The sequence below is a fragment of the Tinamus guttatus genome, unplaced genomic scaffold (assembly GCF_059628265.1).
Source record: "Tinamus guttatus ecotype Peru unplaced genomic scaffold, ASM5962826v1 Tinamus_guttatus_pri_ptg000060l, whole genome shotgun sequence".
In the NCBI taxonomy this organism is placed as follows: domain Eukaryota; kingdom Metazoa; phylum Chordata; class Aves; order Tinamiformes; family Tinamidae; genus Tinamus; species Tinamus guttatus.
The window spans coordinates 6,176,769-6,200,446 of record NW_028288594.1 but is presented as its reverse complement, the minus strand read 5'-3'; the positions used below and the strand labels follow the sequence as shown (position 1 = coordinate 6,200,446).

General features: G+C 37.1%; 1 protein-coding gene across 1 annotated transcript in view; it reads left to right on the top strand.

Moving 5' to 3' along the window:
• The window catches only part of XRCC5 (X-ray repair cross complementing 5), a 43,958-nt gene extending 20,936 nt beyond the window's left edge, over positions 1-23,022 (top strand). Inside the window, exons 13-21 of the mRNA XM_088519587.1 lie at positions 1,064-1,197; positions 5,460-5,656; positions 9,482-9,575; positions 10,168-10,237; positions 15,917-16,026; positions 16,566-16,662; positions 18,627-18,694; positions 21,978-22,049; positions 22,678-23,022. Coding sequence (XP_088375713.1) covers positions 1,064-1,197; positions 5,460-5,656; positions 9,482-9,575; positions 10,168-10,237; positions 15,917-16,026; positions 16,566-16,662; positions 18,627-18,694; positions 21,978-22,049; positions 22,678-22,692 — 857 coding nt within the window. The 3' untranslated portion in view covers positions 22,693-23,022. The remainder of the gene's footprint in view (positions 1-1,063; positions 1,198-5,459; positions 5,657-9,481; positions 9,576-10,167; positions 10,238-15,916; positions 16,027-16,565; positions 16,663-18,626; positions 18,695-21,977; positions 22,050-22,677) is intronic.
• Positions 23,023-23,678: the final 656 nt, after the last annotated feature.

The window sequence follows — 23,678 nt, the reverse complement described above, 5'->3', positions numbered from 1 at the left end:
AAAAAAAACAGCCCTTAGCAAATATGGTAAAGTGATGTCATTTTGAAGTGTAAAGCTGGTTTCAAAACTGTAGTTTTGCAGTTTCACATTTGCAGGCAGTGTTTTACAACTGCCTCATTAAATGAACCCTGGCTTGGGTTATGTGATTATTAGTCTCACAAGATCTCTCTGGTAGAGATCTAACATCTTTGATCTTTGAATGCGTTTGTACGGCTAACTGGCTGTGCCTTATGATGGGTTCTACAGTATGTACTTAACTATCCAGAACAGAGGCATCAGCTTAATTCCTGCAAAGCTGATCCAGCAGCTGCTTGGAGTGTGTGTTGTTGATGTAACACCAAAAGGTGAAGGCTGTGCAATATCTCGTCTGCAAGAGGTTTATTTTGATGGTTTGTTTTTTAAGGCACGAACTGCCTAGATTCATGTGGGGGCATCTGGAGAGACATGCAGGCTCACAAGCTAGACTCGCTGTTCTAAGGTTCTTTTCACAGCAATAAGCATAAAGAGGTGTGGTTTGAAATTCATTGGAACTTCTTTAATTTGTCGTAGGATGATCCACTGAATGGGTGTATGCTAGCCAGAATGATGAGGTATTTCTAAGCCTGGTTTCTTGTCCATAACCAGGAATTTTTGAAAAAAAACTAACAGCCTGTCTTAGCAAAGCAGTACTCGACTATCATGAACAGAGTTAATTTACAATCATAGCTTTAAGTTGTATTTAGTTTTTCAAATCAGTTTTCCTTATATTCCAAGAGATTTATAAACCTTCTGTTGCAAATATAAACATCTTAAAAAGAAGAAAAATGGAAGCAAGAACTGAGGGCTTCAAAAAAAAAATTAAAAAAACACCCCAAAGGCCTCATAACTTTAGACGATAGTTCTTAAAAAAAGCAAGCTTTTTATTACTGTGCCCATTATCCTTATTTGTTGTCAGCATGTCTTTAACTGCCTTGGCATTTATTGCCTTTGTTAAAATCTCCCGTTCTGAAATCAATCTTCATTTGTAAATTGTTTCAAAAGAAACACAACCATCTACAAATGTTTTTAATTTCTGTTGTCTCAGAGGATCAACTATCTGCAGTTGACTCGCTGATTGATTCTATGAATTTAGTTTATGAAGATGAAGATGGAGAAAGTTTTGAGGACCTCTTTAAGCCCAGCAAAATCCCAAACCCTCATTTTCAGAGATTGTACCAGGTGAGATGATGGACTATATGGTGTATTTTAAAAATGTCTCTTTCGTTAAAACTCTTCATCTTTCTATCTCCTTCTCCAATTATCATTGAAATGATAATTGTGAAGAATATAATGTTAAACTCTGTGAAGAATATAATGTTAAATTCTTTCCTATGTAAGTGTTATGCAGCCACTGGATTCTGTGTTGTTCCTGACGTATGTTTTATTCTTAACATTTCCGTCTTCCAAGAAGCAAGAAAAAAATCACACCATCTCACCTGTGCTGAAATGTCCTCCACAGCATCCTTGAAATTCACTGGCACACGGAAGTGAGAACTTGTTGGGGCATCTTAAAATTGTGTTGCAATGACCATGATGCAGATACAGACACAGCCTTCAGCTTCTAGGCAAAGAGAGAAATTGACTGAAACTTGGGAAAAATCAAGGTTCTTGTTCTGTGTCCCAGGAACTCTTGAGCACAGTCACTTCTCTATTTGTCACTGCATCTAGCAGTGGTTCCAAAACAGATTGGTCTAGGGTAAAACTGATTGGAAATAAGTGGTTAATAGTGTTATCATATTCCATTTATATGTCTGAGTTGACACATTTTACAGGCAAATGGGACAGTTCACACTTCTTGCATTTATACTGTCTGCATTTAAGTTTGTGTTCTTTTTACATTATAAAGTTTTTCTTTGCATTCTGAGACTGAGAGACTGATTATGCATTGGAATTCAAGTGTTCAAAAAAATGACACAGCAAATTCAAAAATAAAGACAATTACAATGCAATTTCTGCAGCTGCAGAACTGTGTTGTATACAATCTCATGGAGAGAATTGAGCGTGTAATTACACTCTAAAATTGACCAAAAATGGCATAGGATTTATGTTTATAAAGTCTCAACAATTCCATTTTTTTTCACTCTACAGATAAAATGATTTTAAATTAAGAAAGATCATTTTGGTTTCCAGAAATCAACTGTCTCTTTTTTTTTTTTTTTTCTTTTTTACATTATCAGAAACAGCAAATTGGCAGGTCAAATTTTGGTTTCAGGAACACAGTAAGCCCAGAGTCTTCAGAGCCTACTCTGACTGACTCCTGAAGTACTAAATGTTCCCTTTAAATTCTGCCAGTCGTATTGACAAGACAGTGTGTAACCCGAATGCAGGACTTGGTCACCAGAAGATTTTGCTGGAGAAGAGCTTAAACTGGATTGACAACTTGTATTTTAGGAAGGACTGTAGAGCTTGGGTATTAGGAAGCAAATACGGTTTTTACTTATAAGTGAAACACACAGGAGATAGCAACATAATTTAGAAATTCTAGATACAATGTGCCTTTTCTTTCCTGGCGTTGTCCCAACAGTTGAGTCAAGTGCTGCTACAAGAGAGTAACTACTTATCTTGATAGTTTTCCTGGAGAATAATAGGACTTTTAAGGGTGAATGCTACTGTTGGATGTATTTATTTATTATTTAAATATATTAAGTAGTATGCAGATCTGTCTCTACTACTTACAGCCTTTTATACAGCCTTCATATTAAAGTACTTCTGTTTTTTTAAAAAAAATAAGTAGCTCTGCCTATTTCTTAGGTGATCCAAAGACAAACTTTAAATTATGTTTCCAGTGTAGCCAGTAAATTGATTTGGTGGAGTGGATGGTGGAAGTTGCTAGTGCTTACTGGGTGGGAAATGGGGAATATCCTGTATCCACAGCTTCAGCTGCATTTTTTTTTTCTCTCTCTTCCCTTGCTTCCAGAAAAACCTGGTCTAGCTTCTGTGATTTTCCTAGTTCCAAACTTCCAACCTCAGTGTTAAGGTCAATTCTGTTCAGTACAGGAATGTGAAGTGTACAGGACATTTGGGAATGGAATGTCATGCATTTTATTTGATGTCCAGACAAATAAATTGCTCAACACTGACTGTTCTGTACTGAAACAGACCTGATGGGTAGATCTGGGGTGAAGGTGGCCAGCAGCACTGCATAATTCATGGGATCCAGCTGCAGAAAACCCATCTAAATATGCTGCAATGGCTGTTGCTAGGCCTATGAAAATGATCCTCGAGGACTGAGCTTGTTTGTAAGTAGCTGGACTGTTCAGGGATGATGGCATGTGTTTTCTACAGGCAGGGTGGAGAGGGACAGGAGGTGGCTTGCATCAACTTTTGAACATCACACAATCTCATTTTCTGCTAGATGCAGCGGATCTGTTGGAAGGTCATTCTAAAGTAGTCACAAACGCTCTGAACACTAAGGCGCTTGTGGTGAGATTGAGGTCAGGCATGTTTAACCACCCAGCAGCTAGCAAACGGTGTAAGCTGAGGTGTTTAAGCACATCCCATAATCCACGAAAAGGGAACCTTGGAAAATGAATCATCCTGCTTACCTTCGACGTCACAAATGAAACAGTTATGATTGTGGATGTATAACTGCTTTAGACTAATTACTTAATTTTGACACCTGTATATTATAACTCATGTTCTGCAGCTTTTAGTACTAGGCCATTCCTGTAGACTGTACAGAACTGCTGGGATATGTTTTTCAAAAAGTATGTTCCTAGGTGCTCTATGGAAGAGAATGAGGCAGATACCTTTTTGCAGTTAATTCCTGTCTAATCGGGCATTTATTCTGTTGCTCATTACTGTCTTGCTTCACTGTCTTGCTGTCTAGTGAAGGTGGGAGAGCTTCGTGCTGGAAGAAAGAGAAAGCAAGGTTAAAAGAGACTGACTGGGGTTAAAATTTAAGATGAAGTCTGAAGTTGCTGTTTGTTTCCTGCTTCAGGTTTCAGAAGTCATCTTCTACTCTGAAAAATGGAATAAGTGGAGGCTGTGGCTGCTTTTCATTCTGCCCAACTATTGCAGCTACTTACGTGGGGACTTTAGATACAAAAGCCTTAAAATTGCAGTCACAGTGAAGGACTTGTTTTTTTTCTTTTTTGTTTTTCTTCGTGGGTTTAAATCAGTTCCCTAATGCTGTTTAAATATTTTTTATTCCTGTATCGCAAGAGCCATTACTGCAGCTCCTAGAAACATTTTTACTTTCTTTCATAGTAATTATGCTTTAAATCATTACAAGTGTTTACAAATCAGTAGCCTTGTGTGACTGCCTCCTTTTGAAAGTATGTGCTAATATGGATTGGAATCTTAATGGCAGCATGAAAGCACATCAGTATTGATGTGTAGCATATGGTCTGCATTTTCTTTATTGGCAGCTCTTCAGCATGGATAGAATTTTTTGTTTGCCTTTTTTTTTTTTTTTTTTAAATTAAGGTCATGTCTGACCGCCATCGGGGGAGCAGATCTAGCCTGTTTTTCTGGTGTACTGAATAGTTTCATCCATACTGTCTGATCCATGTGGTACAGGGGGCTTGGAAAAAATATTCTCCCGCCTACTGCATGTGTGTCTGCATTTGACTGTGATGTATAAATAATGTATACACATGTGCATAGTGCGGGTCTAACATGTGCATGGATACCCATATCCACTTCTATTCCATACTTCACAACATTTACGAGGTACCTGCTTTGTATGCAAAACTCCCGTTGGAATTTCTGTAGCCAGCCTCATTAACCTGCTCATTCTTCCTCTGCTCGGCTCCTGCCTATGTGCACTTGCACCTTGGTGAAAGAGCCTTCTCCTGTGTAGCACCTGCCATCTGTTTCGGCTTTCCTGCACATCTGTCAGTCCCTCATTCTTTTCAAAGCTCATCTGCAAACATACCTATATTCTGTGCCTCACCGGTGCACATTTAATTTTTCTCTCGGCATTTGCTCCTAAATTCTTTTGTTATGCACACTGAATTTTATTGATGAAAAAGAAATGTTTTCTTTGAAAAGAATAAACTGTTCAACAGCTGGAATACAAAGTTGAATATGTATCTTGTTGACTAACTGTGGAATTCCTGGAAGTCTCCACTATGTGACTGTATTATGTAAAAGGACTATATTTTAAAGGTAAAATGAAGTTAAAAAGCTGCATACTTGGGAACAACTCCTTCATTCCTCTGGAATTCCATAATTTACTTTAGAGCTTGTTACAGTGAGTGCAGGTGTAGCTATTTTTAATCTGTCTTCTTGTTTAGTATCTTTATTAATCTCCTTAAGCAGCCGACCATATGACTTTCAATCCATTTGAGACCTGGAATATTTCAGCAATTTGAACATAGCCTCTCCTTTAGTACGGAAGACACATTTAATAAAGCACATGAAGTCAGATACACAGGCATATTATATTAAAAGCATATAACTTAAAAGTCTCTCTTTGCTTAACCTGTTTCATACAGTGTTTGCAGCATAAGGCTTTTTACCCTGATAAGCCGTTGCCACCGATTGAACCGCACCTGCTGGAGATGCTGGAGACTCCCTGTGTGGTAAAAGAAAGATGCCAGGTTCCTCTTGAAAAAATCAAAGCACTCTTCCCCCTAAAGGATGTTGGCAAGAAGAAAGAAGACAAGACAGCTCAAGACATCTTCAAGGACAAGTGAGTTGAAGACTCAGAATCTTTTGAACATAAAATCAGTGAGTTACATTCTGAAAAAGTGCAGTTGTGGTACCGCAGTTTAGGGTGTTGTGAACAGTCTTCCAGTCGCTGTGGAGCAGGTTATACTGCTATGCACAGAACTCTTGAGAATGGAGCAGCCCCTGGGAGGTCTTTTGTTCAGCTGCTGCTTAAAGCAGAGCCAGCTATGAGATCTAAGTAGGTAACGTGGGGCTTTATCCAGTCTGCTCTTAAAATCATCCAAGGATGGAGACTGCAGAACTTTCATGCTAACTGTGGCAATGCTCGACTGCCTGATGGTTAGAAAGTTTGTTCTCCTGCTAGCTATAAAATAATTTGAATAACAAAAGAATCTCATTCAGTTTAGAATAAATACTGTGAAGCTTTAAAGTGGCTGTAAAGATGAGTCTTCCATCTCAGCATGCTCTATTTTGGTTGTTCTGTAGCTTTTGTTTTGAATGCCAAGTCAGAAGAAAAGCATCTTCATTTACAGAATATTATGTATTATGCAATAATGTGTATGTCTTGGGAAAAAAAACGAGCTGTTATGGACTCTTCCTAGATTATCCATTCTCTCAACACTTTTAAGTTAAAAAATCTTTGCTTTTATTATGTACGCTCTATTTACATTATTTCTGCTGCAGATGTGAAATGCTTAGTTGGTACTGCATTCTGCTCCCCAGCAAAGTTGCTCAGGCAATTTTTGCTCAAGTGAATTCTGCTTCTTAGCACTTAATTTATTGGATAACTATAACAGAGCTAGTTGGTTCCGTGGGGTGTTGCAGAGTCCTGAGTTAACTCCTGCTTTCCTTTTGTCCCCTCTGGCCCGATGTCTTTGGCCCCACTGAACTGAGCTGTCTTAATCCTTTGCTTTGGTTGACTAGAGCCTCCTCAGCAAGTTGTCTTTGGGAAGACCTGAGTTAGGACTTCTCATGCTGCTGCTTTGAGATACTGGTTGAATTACAGAAAAAAAGTATTTTTCTGTAAGCAGAGTAAGAGGTACCCAGTCTTTATGTTTTTCACTGCAGGGTGCCTGGCTTGTCTTGTGTCTGTGAATTCCTACTGATTAAATCCTCCTGTCCTTCTGTGCCCCAGTTGCTCCATGTGTGTGTCAGTGTATCTGCTTTTTGGGAGCATGTATATTTTTAGAAAAATGATGTTATTATAGGACCAGTTTAAGAAATCACTAGAATTTTGGGTCAAACAAGCTAAGGATTAAATGTAAACAAATGAACAAAAAAGCCTGATATATTATTGGTAGTTGCTTAAAAACACCTTACCCCAGGAGTTTAAATGTGAAAGACTATTTTTGATTAAAAAATCACTTTCTTTTGAGGGGAAACAGAAACAATGAGAAAAAATGTTCGAACTAGAAAGTGGTATGGAGCATTCGGATAGTTTGGGAAAAAAAATCAGAGAGATTTTAGGTGAAAGGGTACGAAGATTGAACTGTGCAAAGAAAAGTAAGTGGTAGTAGGATTGAAAAAATATAAATGGATGTATCTGGTTTTGGTGTAGAAATGCATGAAAATAGTAGCATTGTCAGCACTACAACAGAACTATTAGCTGTATTTCTGCCTTGTGTTTGTGGAAAGTTGAGTGAGGCAGATAAGTAATTTGATGACAAAAAAAAACATCACAAAAACAGTAACTAAGTAGTAATAGCAGATAACGTTCAACTTGTTAAAAGTATCAGATCTAGATAATTTGCACTACTGTGTTTTGAAAAAGCTAACTAGAAGCTTTCTTGACTGTTTTCTTAAAATTAATTTGTTACTGTTTCTGTCTCATTCATTTAATGTCTCCCATCATGATACTGACCTGATTCATTTCTGCTTAATGTTTAAGATCTAATGGGACTAAGGCAGCATAACTGCACACATGATATCTTTGTAGGTTTGAATATTCAATATCTGTTTACTTCACTTTTACTATGCAGTGTGTAGTAGAAAACAAAACAAGAAGCTGCAGTAAAGCGGAAAGCATTTTACTTTTTTTCTCCCCAGTATTGCCTAAGAGAGGTTGTTAACCCCTCAAGTTTTTTGGTATGTGAGAAGCTTCTATATAGAAATGGATTTATTAAATTAATCTTATATATGTATGTTTGAGTAGTTTTTTCTCAAATAGTAGTTGTACATTTCACACTTTAAAAATATTGGAAATCAGTGCATTACATCAGTACATTTCCATAAGCAACTCTAAATGTCAGCACCTGCCTGGTGTAAAGGGGTACGAATTCATCAGTTTCTGCTGTAATGCACGGATTAATGGTGGCTGCGGATTTGGTCCTAGACAGTTAAATGCATTATTTCCCTTTTTTAGCCAATTGCAAAACATTGTGAATCAGTAAAAGTAATGCAAGAAGAAAAAAAAAGTCAAGATAATGCAGGAAATTGCAAATCAACTTTTAAAGAGAAGAATTTTGATATTCATGGTGCCTTTCATCAAACTATGTCAACACACACATGGCTTATATTAAAAGCAGAAGTTTTAACTCCTCTGGTTTTGGATAAGTATCAGTTTCTCCATTTTTCAGGCAAGGATATATGCTGTCCAGAACAACTGAGCAATGTGCCCTAGGTCAGCCAGAAAGTCAGCAGAGCTGGGAGTGAGACAAGAGATCCTATCCTTGTCCTGAGATATAACCAAAGTCTTCCTTTCTCCTGCAGTGATAAGTAATGTCATCTCAGATGACAGGAGTTGCTGAGAAGAGGTTTCATCTCAGTAGTGACAAAACGAAGTAGAAGAACAAGGGTGACCACTGAAATGAAGTGGGAGAGACATTGTGCCTAAAGGAGGGGATGAGTAAGCTATAGAAAATAAAAAGAAATACAATTTCTTGTAGCACAAAAGGAAATACAATTTCTTTCCAATAGTTCATCTGTAACAAGCCTTACATTTTTTATTTGGTTTCAACCCTGAAATAGAGAAAACAGGACCTCATCCAAAATGTCTTTTTGTCCCTGCTTGCATTTGCTTGCCTTCACTGCAGAAGCAGGATTTTTAAGAGTAATCTTTTATTCTGTTCTAAATTTCTGTAAACACTAGTTTACAAATACTGTAGTTTAGGTCACTCAGTAGCTTTCAGTCATTCTTAGGGTGAAATGGATTCTTCGGTGCCAGCCCATCACGTTCAGCACCCCAGAACCGTCTTTGACTTTCTTCCTCGGCTGTGATTAGCTGCCTTTTTTCTGTCTTTCTTTCTTTCTTTTCCCCTCCCATTGCCAAGACATGCTCTAAAGTTTGGTGTGTTGGGTAGAGCAGTTAGGTTCTCAGTTTGCATCTGCAGCTAGATGTATATTGTGAAGAGAAAACTAAGAGGTATCCTAAGCAACACTCACCTTTCTAAAAATTAAAAGTAGTCTTTTGAAAGCATTTCTAGCTGTAGTTTAAGAATTTTTTCTGAGGGAGAACTTGCATACTGAAGTGGCATTTTTCTATCATGTTTTGACTGCTCCAGGTGGAAGTTTGTAAAGCTCATGGAGAATATGGGTTAGTAGAGTTGCACTGTGCAAACAGATACGTGTTAGCTCTCAATTCCAAGACTGGGGCTAGCAATTTTTAAAGAGTAAATTAGTTTTTTTACTTAAAAATTAAATTTTCATTACTGCTTCATGTTTAAAATGAATCTGATGAGAATTCTAAATGGTTTATTGTTAATGTGGGGACAACTGCATGATTAATTTTGTGTCCAATGTCCCTTTTACAGTATATATTTCACAAGTTGACCTACTCCCTACCTAGGATCCATGGTAATTTTCTTTGAATTAATTGCTTGTACTTAATTTATGACCTTCTGATTTGCAGCAAAGAAGATGGACCAAGCCCCAAGAAGCTAAAAGTTGAGGATGAGGAAGGTGGATTTAGCATCGTAAGCATTGCTGAAGGCAATGTCACCTCTGTAAGCATATTTTTACAAATCATTTTTTTTGAAGAGAAAGATTTATTTCTGAGAAAGTAGTTTATTGTATATACACAATTCATGATAAAGGGAAGGTTCTAGTGGAAACATGACTCGATTGGTAGCAGGCAGTCTCAAAGTTCTACAAGCAGACATGTTAGGAGAACTTTGCTTTTTTAGGTATGTGTTAGCGCAGGTTTACATCAGTCCCACGTCATTTTAGGACAAAGATCTCCCCAGGTGCATGAAACTCTGAAATCTGTGTGTCCAAAGAAAACAGAATCTCAAATTAGGGATTCAGTGGTAGAATTTGATTTTCATTTTGTATCCTCTAAAACAGAAGTTACCTCCCTATTTTCAATTTTAACAGGTGTTGATTTCAGAGCCTGTTCTCTGCATTGGTTGTGGTTCTAAATCACACACATATCTTTATCTTGACGCGTGTTTTGTGAATCTGCATCCAAAGAGGGGTAGCACTTCTGTAGTGTTTTTTTTTTTTAATGGGAAAACAAATATGTAAAGATTCCTGTTACCTCACTAGAAGAGAGATGGATATTGGCAAATAATTCTGAGATTTTTGGACCCCCTTTAGGTTGGAAGTGTTAATCCAGCAAAAGATTTCCAAATTCTGGTGAGGCAGAGGAATGCTGACTTCAAGCAAGGTAAATATCTTTTATCTGTCCTAATTATTTTTAGTTGCACCTTCACTGTTCGTAATGAGGTCCATTTGTCTAAACATGGGTGGCTAGTGCTGAGAGGATCCCGAGGATACTGCGCAGCTTCCAATGCCACTCAACAAAGAAGGAGGTTGCTCATAATTCCATGCTGCATTTTGCCTTTCCTATGAGAAAGTGTCAGATGCTGCTGTTTTTGAGGCATCTGAATAACTGCTCAGGTTTTTGCAATAGATCATCCCTTTGGCACTAACTGGTTGCCACATTTGGACTGTATATGGACTTGTCCTCAAGATGTATGTGATCTTTCTGCCTTGCAGTGGAGGTCCCTTGGCCAGGCATTGCACAAGGAAGTTGTTCTCTGCTGTCTGTTTTCCCTGTTCTTTGGAAAAATAAGAATTTACAGGCTGGGGTTTAAATACTTTCATGCAAAGATCATTCCTGTCTTTCCATCAGCAAGGGAAAGGGTGACTGAACTGAGGAGAAAGATGTAGTAAGAGTGTGATAAGCAGGTAGCTTGTGGCTGTTAGGAGGTAGGAGAATCCGGCGTGCAGGATGGAGTTTTGTTGCAGCCCTGAGAAAGAGGACAGCCCACAGATCAGCTACTGCCTCAGCAGCTGAGCGTGCTCTAAGCCTGAAAATGCAAATTCACTTTTTGCATCATATTTCTGTACTGGATTTGCTATATAAAGATATATGTAATGTAATGTAATCCAAAGATATCTTATAAGCAATGCCCAGGATGTATGGGCTGATTTAGCCATCCCTCTCTCCCACCCTCCCTTTCAAATGTTGGTTTTAAAATTGTAGTACCATACACCTTATCTACTTGATAGGCAATAATATAGCATTAATTTTCAAGGAAAAAAGTTCAGATACACTTAAGGGAGAAGTGGTGGTCATTTAGCCTTGACCTGTGCTCCTTTTTGGCATAATTGGAAGTAAGTGCTGAGGTGTGAGATGGCTATTTCCTCAGAATTTCCAGAACTATAAGGTACTGTGCCAACTTTTCATATTTCTTTCATTTCGTCTGGAAGAAATTCTGTTTATTAGAAAAAAATATTTGGATTTCTCAAATATCAGCTATATTAAAATGCAATAAAAAGCATACAAGATACTAGAGTACAGAAACTCTGAAACAAGTGACTACTTTATGATTAATTGTATTGTGTGAGAAATCTTTAAGGCACAAATAAGAACACTAGTTACACTGAAGATCATTATAAATAGAGTGTTTAAATATGTCAACTTGATAGCTGTTCTGGAGATGACTACACTTGCAGAAATCTGCTTTTATTTAGTATATTATGTGTTTTGGTATTATAAGATGTGGTTACCAAAACACAGTGCAGTTGCCCATTTGAGAGAGAGATAGAAGCCACTATAAATAAAAACATGCTCTGCATATTTTTTTTCTTATTGCTTATTCCTTTTTCTGCTTTAGAATCTTTTAAGTAGCTTAATGCATAAAACATTACAGGCATGTTTTTATTGGCTTACTGTATTGCTTTCTGGTTATGTAAATGGTAGATTCTGCTTTAAAACTCTTCAGTGGATCTAAGGATTTTTTAAATATAATTTTACATCATATTTGATGAGGAAACATTTTTCCTTGCTGAAAAATTAAAATCTTTTTGCAGAAAAGGATAATCTGACGTTCAAACAGTGTATTTGAATAAAATTACATTTCAGGGTGCACCTATGAGAAAAATGAGTTTTTGCCCTTTTTGCTTTTTCCTTTAGAAAATAGTCTACGTTTTCATTACAATCCCTTCCCCCCCCAAAAAAAAAAAAAATTACAGAAGGGCAAGGCTCCTTCCTTGCTTTTCTGTAAAACAGCTAATTCCCTTATGAAACAGAGGAAAACAGTGAAGTTTGGAGATTGAGGAAAACATTTTCAAGATTTGGAGGAAAAACCTTTTTCTGTCCTATTTTTTGTAGGAAAAAAAAATGGATTGAAGTTTGACATTTGTTGTCTACTTTATTATTATTATTATTTTGAGCCTTTTTGTTGTAATGATGGAAAGAGCAGCACTTATGGGGCTGACAATACCACGGCTTTCTAATGAAGGGTAGCACTTAGCTTCTTCAGTGCACAGCTCCTTCCACAACAAAATAGCTTTGGCATTTTGCCATAACCAAACCCAAGTTATGGCAAGGGGAAAAGAGAAAAGCTTTTGCACTCCTAAGAGGATATTTATTGCCCTAAAGGAGGTATCGGTGCATCCCCTGCAGTGCTTTCCCAGGGATTTTGATGGTTAAGGTTGAGCCTTTGTGCCATTGATAGAGCAAACAGAAGTGCAGGTTACACAGCCCCTGTCTGAGCACTGAGCCCCAGAGCAGGAGAAACAGCAAGTCCTCCATTAGGGAGAATCTGGTCACTGATGTGTTAATAGTCTTTTGAAAATATAAAAAAAATCACATTGGTAGAGGTCTTAGTGAAAGGTTGTCTGAGACTGGCAGCCCAGCTCCTGAAATCAGCTTCACTTTTAATTGACATCCATGTGGTTCATTACTGTAGGGACCCAGGTACAGCTTACGTGATGTGCTAGGGTGCCAAATTGCTCATTGATGTTTATTGCTGATTAAACTGGTATAGTGGTTCCCCTGCAGATATCTTTACGCTCCTGTTCGTATTCATGGCCACAGAGAAGTCATTTTATGCAGGTCTTGTTTTGAGTAGGTTACAAGTGCATAGTCATCACAAAAAGGAGTCCTCTAATAACGACTTCTGACATTTTTGTCAATGAATGCAAATAAGATGGATTTGTCTGCCTGAGTAGAATCTAATCTTTAGTCCCGGGGCAGATAACGAGTTTCCTTATTGCTACAGCTGCAGAGAAGACAGAAACGTGGTGAGTGCTTGCCATCTTTTTAATGCCAAAGGAGTAGCCACGCACCTACCGTGTCATCCTGTTGAAAAGCTTTACAAGTTACTGCTCATCTCTGCGCTGCTGGCGAGCAGGTGTCTGCTGCTGCCTGCTGAATCTTCATAGGATTTGTGGAAATTAGGATGGCTTACTGAAGGGGGAAAAAAAAGATACCAACACGCACATGGTATTTCCTTCAGTTTGAGAGTTTTTGTGCAAGTTTCTTGGACAGATTTCATTGCATCTTAAAGTGTTGCTATTAGGGAACATGATGTCTGAAGTCCTGTGGTCAAAAGGTTTTTCTTTTTTATTTTGCTGATTATCTGTGAAGAGGCAAATGTGCAGTGACAACTGTATAGTCTATGGGCATTAGGAAAAATGTCCAGAGACAAGTAGTGCAAGCTTCCCTTTTCTTTGTTGTTTGTTTGTTTTTTGTTTGTTTGTTTTTATGTCAGTAGCAGTGTTGTCTTTTATTTATTTATTTATTCCTGCACATTTTCAGAAAAATAAAGTTGGTCAATGATTCATATGTAGATTTCAGCAAATATTCTGGCTTGCCTGAGGTGTCACACTCCTGCCATGGCATGTAAATCACTTCTTGAATGAAATGTATAATGTTGCTTTGTACTGGATGCTTCATATGCATAAGGGAATTGCATATGACAGATCTGCGCTAGAAATTTATGAGGAGGTTGCAGCAGGGATCATATTTTATTGCTGGGTCTTTTTGTAGAAAGTGGTGTAATTTTCTACCTTTCTAGAACAGTGTTGTGCTTTTTTGGTTGTTGTTGTTTTCTAACTAATATTTACTTTCACTGAAATTAACTGAATTTATTATTGGCTTGTGTCTTTGCAGGTCATCAGCATTTTTATCTTATTGAATGTCTTTTTCTATATCAGATACTGTTTGTATTCTGCCACTAGGTAGGCTGAATTCAGTGAAGGGTTTGAAAATGATCCAATCATTAGAGGAATATTTGCAACTCAAATACTTAGGTATAAAACCCCTTTGAAGTTTTCTGTATGTCTGCTTCACAGATGAGATGAAGCCAGATTTCTCTTAGAAGGGCAATAGGGTGAGAGGCAAAATGAAATTTAGATTAGATATTAGGCATGGTGATCAAGAGCAACCAAGCAAACATGAAAGTGTAACTACACTAGCAAACTAATGTTTGCTTGTTCGTAGATAACAAGCAAATGTAATTGTCAGTGGCATATTTCACAAAAAATAACAGCAGTAGTTAATATATTGTAGGATAGGGAATGTTCCACAATTCCAGTGGGAAGAGGTTAGCCTTATGTTAGAATTAATAGATCTTCTCGTAGACTAATATTTTTACTTGTCATTTCCTAGTCTATAAGCACTCAGTGCATGATCTAACCATTGGCTCCAGTAAAAGGATGCAGGAGAGATTAAGATTTCCTGGATGTTCTGCTGAAAATGGTGTGCAGGACTCTCGCAGTAGATTTCGAAAAGGGGCAGATCTTTCTGTAGCTAACACAGTTCTGTTCTGATGGCTGCCAGTGCAACCAAACAGACAGAGAATTTAAAAAAAAATACAGAAGAATAAGTAAACTACGTGATAATTCCAAACAGTATGTTGGAATCATTCTGACAAAGAAGACTTTTATTATACCCTCTTAATGCCTGGGGTTTTAATTTAACACATCAATGAAAAGGCAGCATACAAAATACCACCTCCACCACCAGAAACACCAGCAGGACTTGCTTTTATTAGTGCAATTCGTAAGAAATTAGAACTTTTAATGAGAAAATCATTAAGCATGAAAAAAATGGACTGGCTTAACTTGTGTAGCTTAAGTAGTGAGATTTCAATTTAGTTTGTCAGCTTCTGGTAAATAAATGGAGTTGATCACCTGTGGAACAGGGAGCACTTGGGCTCATTTTGCTGTCTTAGAGTGGCTGTTGGACAGAGTCACTGTCCACCTCCTTCTCTAGATCACTAAGATCAGCAGCCTGTGGGAGACCATCAAACACAGTGTGGTTTAGTCTCTTTTCCAGAAATATTGTTCTTCAGACCCAGTTCCGTTAAGCACATTTTAGAACATTCCCCTAATGGCTAGATCTCTATATACTTATGGTCTGCAGAGTGGAATAAAGTCCCCGAATGGTGTGTGCTTCTTAGTGCATTTACGTGTCTTTCCATTAGTCTCTAATTTTTCTGTCATGATGTTTCCATAGCTGAAACAGTTGTAGTGACATCCATGCACGTGGCAGATGAATGTAAGAATGGCTGCAGATGAGAATAAAGATCTTTCCAATCCAATAACCCGTCTTGAGCACTGGCTGTCAAGAGTAAGAGCAGGCAGGAGCTGTTGCCCGTGCAGAAGGCTTTCCTCCTCTTCCTCCCTGAATGGCGATATGTCTTTGTGTTTAATATCCAGTAATAAATTTCCTCTTCCAATAAATTGTTCAATCATTTTTGAAGCCATTGAAACCTTGACTGTCTCGCTGCAACCCGTGGTAAAGAGTTTACAGGCTGCCTCACTGTTGGAGAGGTGCTCCTGGTTGTTCTTAACCTACCTCCTCGCCCTTGTTTGGGAAGAGGCAATGAACTATTGTCTTTTTCGTGATGCTTGTGATTTTTATAGATCACCAGTAATCTTCACTAGTTTAGATGCCACTTATTGAGTGGAGTAGCTTGAGGAGGTATGGGTATGATGAACTCTGTTTGTGCCAGTCAAGATTGGGTAGAATAATAAGAGACAGCTAAAGGAAAAAGGGTTTCTTACTTTGAAAATGTGCGTTCTTTGATATTTATTTATTTATTTTCAGTGAGTCAACAGCTGATAAGCCGTATTGATCAGTTTTTGGAAAATAGAGGTTTGCAGTACTACATGAAAGGCATCAATTGTATCAAAGTTTTTAGAGAAGAAGCTATAAAGGTAATGATGATATGTGAAAAGTCTGATTTTTGTCAAATTAAAGGTATGGTGGAACTATTTGCTATATGAAAAGCTTGACACATTATTGCTATAGCAAGAAGAAATGATTCATAGATTGAAGTGCATTCTGCTATTTGAAAGTTTAGAAATACCACTTGTACTTTTATTTTTTTATCCCTTCTGGAACAGGGACTAGTTTCTCTGTTCTATTGATTGCTGTTCGTTTTCTTTTAAACATGAAAACACAGAACCTGTGATCCAATGCTTGTAGAAAAGTGTGCTGTTTTCCAAATTTCTTCTTAAATAAAACTAGTCACAAGAGTGACTGCAATTTCTGAAATGCTATTTAGTCTGTGAATCATCCTACGTTAGAAATCTTGGGTTTAGTAGAATTAAATATGTAATCATGAGATAAAGTCTAGTGGTAAATCTTGACATGCCTTTGTGTTCACCCTGCTAGATGGCTAAGTTTGCAGCTCTCTTTAGTAAGTGACTTCAGTATCTCTGTAACCATTGCTGCTGTGTTGGATTTTTTTCAGCTGTTCCAGGTACACTGCTTTAACGATTTTCTGCAGGACCTGAAGTCAAAGGTGGAAGATAAAGTCTTACCTGATTTCTGGGAGATAGTGATGCAGGGTATGATGACTTTTTGTTTTTAATTTATTTTTCTATTAATTGTCTGTGATGTGAGAGGAAAGCTTATTTTAGCAGTGGGACACTTAACCTAAACACAGCATTTCTGGTGTGGTTCATTCCTGCAACTTGCAATGTGAAAGAGAAAAGAGATTTCATGCATCTTTTTTTGCACCGATGATTTCATTCCAGCAATATTTCATAATGCCATGCCAAGTCTTGTTGAAATGGTAAATTAATAGTGTGAGAAGAGAGACAAGTTAAATGCTACAGGGTAAGGAGAAGATGTGATTTCAGATGAATTTTAAAATAAATGGAAAAACTCATGCAGCAGAGATATAAAAAGACTCTTCCATTTTAAGCTTCAAAAAAGGCATGGATGGCATTGAAACATGTCACTGATCACTTTGTATTTAAGCAACCTGGAGAACAGAATATGTGGTATTATGACACCTACCTATGATTAAACTGAGATACCAGGCAGTACAATTCCAAGAGACATTCAGAGACTACACAAGTGGTAAATAAAGGAACATTTGTACAAGTGAAAAAATGATGCACTAAAAAAAGTCTTTTACGTCATACTCCTAGTTTTGATTGGAACCAGTGCTAGGAAAATGTTAAATGATCAGCTGCATCTCTTTATGGTATGTGCTATAAAATGCAGTCATATGCTTTTGTATAGCACATTTCAAAATGAAAGACTCCGGGCTGCCTAGTGTCTGCTTTATTCAACCGTTTCAGAAATACAGAATTTGTTTAACAGCCCACAGAAACAGTGGAAGGTAGCACTCAGAGAGTACTATATTCTGTTATATTGCAGAGGACCTTCCGTGAAGAAATCAGAGAGAAAGAAAAAGAATAGGAAACCTAGATTTTTTTCAAGCCATTCTATTATGTTTTTTGTTAATAACTTCAGTTGGTACAGGCCAAAATTTCTAACAAAATGGACAATATTTTTGAAGAAAAATTGCAAATACAAGCAGAATTTTCATACCAAAAAAAAAAAAAAAACAGATAGACTGTCTTTTTCTAAGAAGATAAAATCATGCTTTATCCATAATCTGTTTTGATCTCACTGGGTAGCAGATACTACTTTTGGCTTCCTGCTACCCAAAGCTGGAATCCTGCTTTCCCTGGTTCTGGCCACATCCCTTCCCATCCCTTCTCCTCTGCCAAGTGTGATATGCAGCAGACTTGCATGAGCCATTTCAGTCAGCAAGCCCGCCAGAGATGAGAAATGAGAGTGAAACAATTAAAAGTGTCGTTTGGAGTAGGAGCAAAGCAGGTCTGCTTCATAAGTTGTTGGAATTTCATGAAATCCTGCAATGTAGTTCTATGGGCACGTGAAGCTGGTGCAAACTTGTCCTGCTGCTGAAAGCTTTCTGGTCCTCAAGTTCTTTCCTTTCTTGGTCACCGCTTCCTTGTGCAGGTGCAAGTGTCTTTTGGAGGAAGGGATGAGGTAGACTGGGAACACATCTAGGGTTAAAAGCAGTGGAGGGTCACTGCACAGGCTGAATGCACTGGTAGGACAGACAAGGCAAGACCTCTGCGTCTGGGGGCCACACCACAGGGATGCAGCGTGCCGGCCTCTCTGCTGTGACTTAGCACTGAAGAGCGTGCCAGCAGTTGCTAAAAGTGTGATTTCTGATAAATTTTACGCATTTCATCTGTGATCTATGATCTCAGTGTCTCATTAGTTTGATTGTCATAATGTTAGCAGTTTCCTAAATGGATATTTCCGCCAGCTTATGAATATTCTCATTAATTTATTTTTGTATCATGATAGTTGATTCATTTATGCAGGTCACGTTTTCCTATGAGCAGTTTTTTTCCAGTGATGATGACACATTTAGAAGTAGAAATTTAGAAGATTCTTTTCTTTTCTATCAGTAGTGGATTTTTGGGAAGCTTTATAATGATTTTGTTTTCTTTCTTTCTTTTTTTTTTTTTTTCCCCCCTCTTAGACAGAATTTCTTTGATCACTAAAGATGAAGCAGAGGGAAGTTTGGTGACTAGAGAAGAAGCTGAAAAGGTATATATATGTATATATATATATATTTAATGAGCATTTCTTTGTGTAAAGCACTTGCTGTGGAACAATTTCTTATATGGATAATTCTTTAAATGAATGAAATAGGGTCCAGATGAAGAAAGAACAGTGTTTTCCAACAAAAGTGAAGTGGCCCCAATTCGGAGTAAATTCCCTAGGTTGTACTACAGCATTTTGCTTTAATTGGCCTTTAGAAGCAGCATATTGTGGTATTGTCTGAAAATATATTCCAGAAAGAATAGCCCCCTAAGGAACTGCGTTTAGTGGAAAGGCAGTAGACTCTTTGTATATGCAGCAACACTATCACTATTTGTGTTTGATAAAGAATTGTGGTCTTGCTGGTGAGTTCATAAAGCAAGAATTTTTTGTCTGAAGGTTCTATGCAATCCAGAAATACAAAGCTGAGACTTTATTTTTTATTTATTCTGCATTTATGCAGCAGTATTAGTAACTTCCATGTTATACAGCTCTGGTGAATTCACAGCCATCCTACATTTATGCTGTTGTTAGTGAATATACTAGATCCTTCTGGAAATAAAAGTTTTGGGGTGTTTACAGGTATGCAGAAATATAATGCTTGAAATCTTTGGTAAGGAATGAAGGATGTCACAGTGCAGGCAAAATAGTGCATTCTGCGTCAAAGAAGGCAGAATTTAGACTTAATAAGTACACTGCTGTTGAAAACTGTATTTGTATTCGTTTTGCGTGGAGGTGATTTTACATATGCTCTTGTATTGGGGTGCTAGTCCTGATTTTAAGTAGTTTAGGAGAAAGAAGGTCTTTGTATTAAAGACACCACAAGTTAAACTTGTAGCTGAAATCCCCAAGTACTTTGCAGAGAAGCATATTTTCTAAAGGCTGCCATATTAATCATTACAACTTCAGGTCTAAATTAGCATTAATCAGAAAGTAGATGCTGTAGGTTCTCTGCATGTGAAACAGTAAGAGGGTGAAAGGTTGTATTTTGGGAACTACTTATTTTCACCTGTGGCAATGTAGCTGCAGTTGAAGAAGGCGCAGGAATACAGTGAAAATGAAAACTGATTCCAAACAGCTCAAGACGCGCACGGAGTACAGCTGAAGGAACAGACTTTTTTTGGTAGACGTGAAGGAACTTTCTCATCATGCATAGTTGTATAGGGTAATTGTTTCCCTAGCAGCCATTTTAAAGAGTATCAGTATTTTACTGTATATTCCAAAGAGTATGAATATATTTTGGAACTTCAGAAGTTAATTTTTCTTGAGAACTTAGTTGCCTAGATGGAAACTACTTTTGGTGCCCAAAATGTGCCTACACTGTGTGAAATAGTCTTTCTTCCCTAAGGAAATCTCTACTTGCCATAAAGACATTATAGCATAGAATTATCGTACAAGATTTCAAGTTTATAGGGTTGATCTTTGAAGAAGCATTGAAGACTTTCAAGGTTGCCTATTAGAGAGGTAACATGCAAAGGTTTATTTTTAATTGGACAAGGTTAAGCCATGCACACTACTTATCACTGAGGAAACAAAGTCTTATCCATTTTTCCCCCCCTGTAATAGCAGAGGTGCTACTTATGGAGCTTAAGGATGATAGGTTAAAAGAGTATAATTGTCAAGAGCTTTTTCTGGTTGCTTTAGGGAAGATAATGGGTTTCAGCATAACTATTATATGTAATTTGCTTCTGCATAAATGTAAAACAGATTTTTATTTTTAAGGCAATTTCAAATTCTATCAGTTGATAGAAACTTCAACTTTCAATTTATTGTAAATAAATCTTCCTAAATTTCTTTTAGCTTTCTTTAGCTAATTTAGTGTGGGAAAGCTAATTTTTTAAGACTCCAGAAAAAGTATGCTGCTTTCAGAAATACCATTTGACTCTTAATTAAGTGTGTAAATTGAAATTTGCTCTGGCACAGAAGACATTCAGAGCTGACAATGTCATTAGCTTTTAGTCGTATAATATGTGCTTCATATTAGTACTAGATTGAGATCTTTTCCAGGAAAAAGATACACAAACATATGGCATCTTGAAATTCTAATTCCTTGCATCCTTGCTGCCTTCTCATTTTTTTTTTTGCAGCTACAAAAGCAATAAGATTATTTAAGCTTTTTAGTCCATTGTTTTAGAGACGGATAATGCTCTTACAGGGATCCCTGGATACTAATCCCTACTTTCTCTCTTCAGTTTGTATCAGTGGTTATTACCCTTGTTTACCTATCCCCTGAGGAAGGTTGCATGGAGATTTAGTGTTGCTGATAGCAGGATCTTATTTATCTAGATTATCTTTGCAGTGACTCCATGACTGTAGTAATTGAAGTCCTCAGGTATACAGTAGTTTTATAAGCCTGGTGTGTTTGCACAAAAATGTTATTGAAGCTTTAAACAGGTGTTTATAGATTATTTAGTGATTTTTTTTTTCTAATCAGATGTTCTTTTTCATCATCCAGAGATATGTCCAAATTGTTTCTGAATTAGGAATAATACAACTTGAAAAGCCATGTAGTATGGCTTTAATTTATAATTTTACTAGTGACGATATACTGATTCAGGTGTTTGTAATTTTTTTTTTTTTTACTATTATTGATAAATTACCGGTTTTTGCACCATCTTAAGGTGAGACAAAATTAATTCAGAAGTAACTGTACTCCAGATATTGTCTATGTATTTTATTTCTGTTATTACAGTATCTACACTGGTTAGCTTTACCTTTGGTTTGTGATGCCATACACTAAGTGAAGGGCATATGGTGAGTTGTATCAGCAGCTACTGCACTAGGACTGTGCATAATGACTGTTCTATTTTTACAGACTCCCATTCTAACCAGCTTGCATGTTTGAGGGTTTTTTTTTTTTTAAGTTCATGTCTTTGTTCATTTGTTAAATGTTAATTGAGCTAAATGAGAAGCGTACTGAATTCCACACAGAAACAGAATGTAATACTAAAGATCTTTGCTAGAGAAGAGGTTGGTATGAGAAGAGGTATGAGACTTGCATATGTCTCAGCAATAGGGAAGGTTTTGTGTTTTTTATTTTTGCTTTAGTTACACATGATTCCTTTAAAATTACCTTTTTGCAAACATAAGAATGCTCATATGCAGTGGGGTTTGGACTAGATCATATCCAGAGGTTTCTTCTAACCTCAGCCATTTTAAGATTGTCACTGGAAATTCCTTTCTTTTTTAAGCATCAATGTGTTAGTTTCTATATTAAAAGTAAATTCATACTTTTAACATTAAGGATCTGAGTTTTTTCAGCATCACTTAAATACATTTTTGTTTTTAGTTCTTGGCCCCAAAAGAAAAGCAAAAGGAAACTCCACCTGCCACAGATGAAGGTGGTGACGTTGATGATTTGGTGAGTACTGTAAAGACATGTTGTGGCTTTAGAACTAAATTTTAACTGAAAGGTGCATGGAGAGTGAGAGCTTCTTAAAGCAGTAGGTTACAGTACCTGTAACTCTACCCTGTTAGAAAACACCAAGAATTGAAGTCAGAGAGGAGACATGCAAAATTACTAAGCTGCCATTATAAAATGTACCAAAATATCTCATTTAATGGGGGCAAAAACTAGGTTCTGTGGTAACAGATTTTTGCATAAATTAATCGTGCTTTCTAGCATCTTTCCAATTATCCAGTAAGGCTGCTCATTTCATATCAGGTTGTTATAACTTAAATAATAATATTTAACAAAGTTTGTAGATGTAAAAGAGCTGTTTGTGTGGGAAACTTAGACTTCTAAACCTTCTCTATACATAATTTGCTGGAATTCAATGATTTCAGGAGAATTTTTCAGAAATATATTAGCCATTTCTTAATGTCTCCAAGGCTTAGTTTTGATTCTGTACTTTATAGCAGATGAGTATTAAGTACAGGCCATTTATATTTTATCATGAATATTTCTGAATTTACTTTGGTTTCTAAATGCTAAATACACAGTACCGAATTTAGTACCTTTTTTATAAATTTGTTGCTTCTGTTTGCAGCTGGACATGATGTGATGGAGCACTACCAGGTGACCATACTGGTGAAGGTTTGGAAGAGATCTCCCTGTGACATGGGGCACAAAACAAGATGCCAAGGAGAAGCAGTGTATCCATCTTTATTCTTTCAAGTGAGAACAGAAGTCCCAGAGACATTTCCTATTGGTTTAAATGTCATCGGTTTCTTCAAAACTAGAACAGAAGATCGAAATAATCTGAAGTATTTCTGGAGGAATAATGTCTTTAAGGCATGTCTTTTTTTTTCTTTAGCACTGCATCTAGCTTATCCTTGGTATTCCCTCCAGCTAAATACCACTAAATTAAATGAGAGCCTGCACTGGCACCTGATATCCTTGTTGTGTTGCCTGGGAAGGAAGACAGAAATGTCATGGTGAGGTTACCAGGTAATGTAGAACCTTGATGGAGGTAACTCCGTAACGTTATAGATAAGGAAGGAAGAAGACTGTATGTTCATGTTTTTCTCCTATATAATGTCAAAAAAGGGTTTATTTAAAAAACAAAAACAAAACAAAACAAAAAACAAAACAAACAAACAAAAAAAAAACGGTTCTAGGCCGTAGAGGTCACAAAATAACAACTTGAAATCTAAAACAGCAAATGTCCTGAAAGCTTCGGCCCATTTCTGTTATTGACTGTCATGTTCTTTGTCCTGAAACTTTCTTTTTTTTCACAGACTTATTAACTAGCACAGTTACTATAGGTATTTCTGGTACCCCATTTTGTACATTGCAAATAACATGAGGAGAAGAATCCATAAAAGCTGTACATGAAACCGTGGTAAGACTGATAGTAGTTAAACGTCACTAACCTGAATGGACTGTCTGTACAAAGCAATCCAAAGTCATCAAATTACTGCTCAGAAAGAGATGCAGGTATGTGGTTACAGACCAAAGGAGGCACAAATAAGATCTTCATAAATGCTTGCTTGTTATGGGCTTATTCATTCCTCAAGAGGCTGTTCTTCTGTTACTGAAAATCCCATA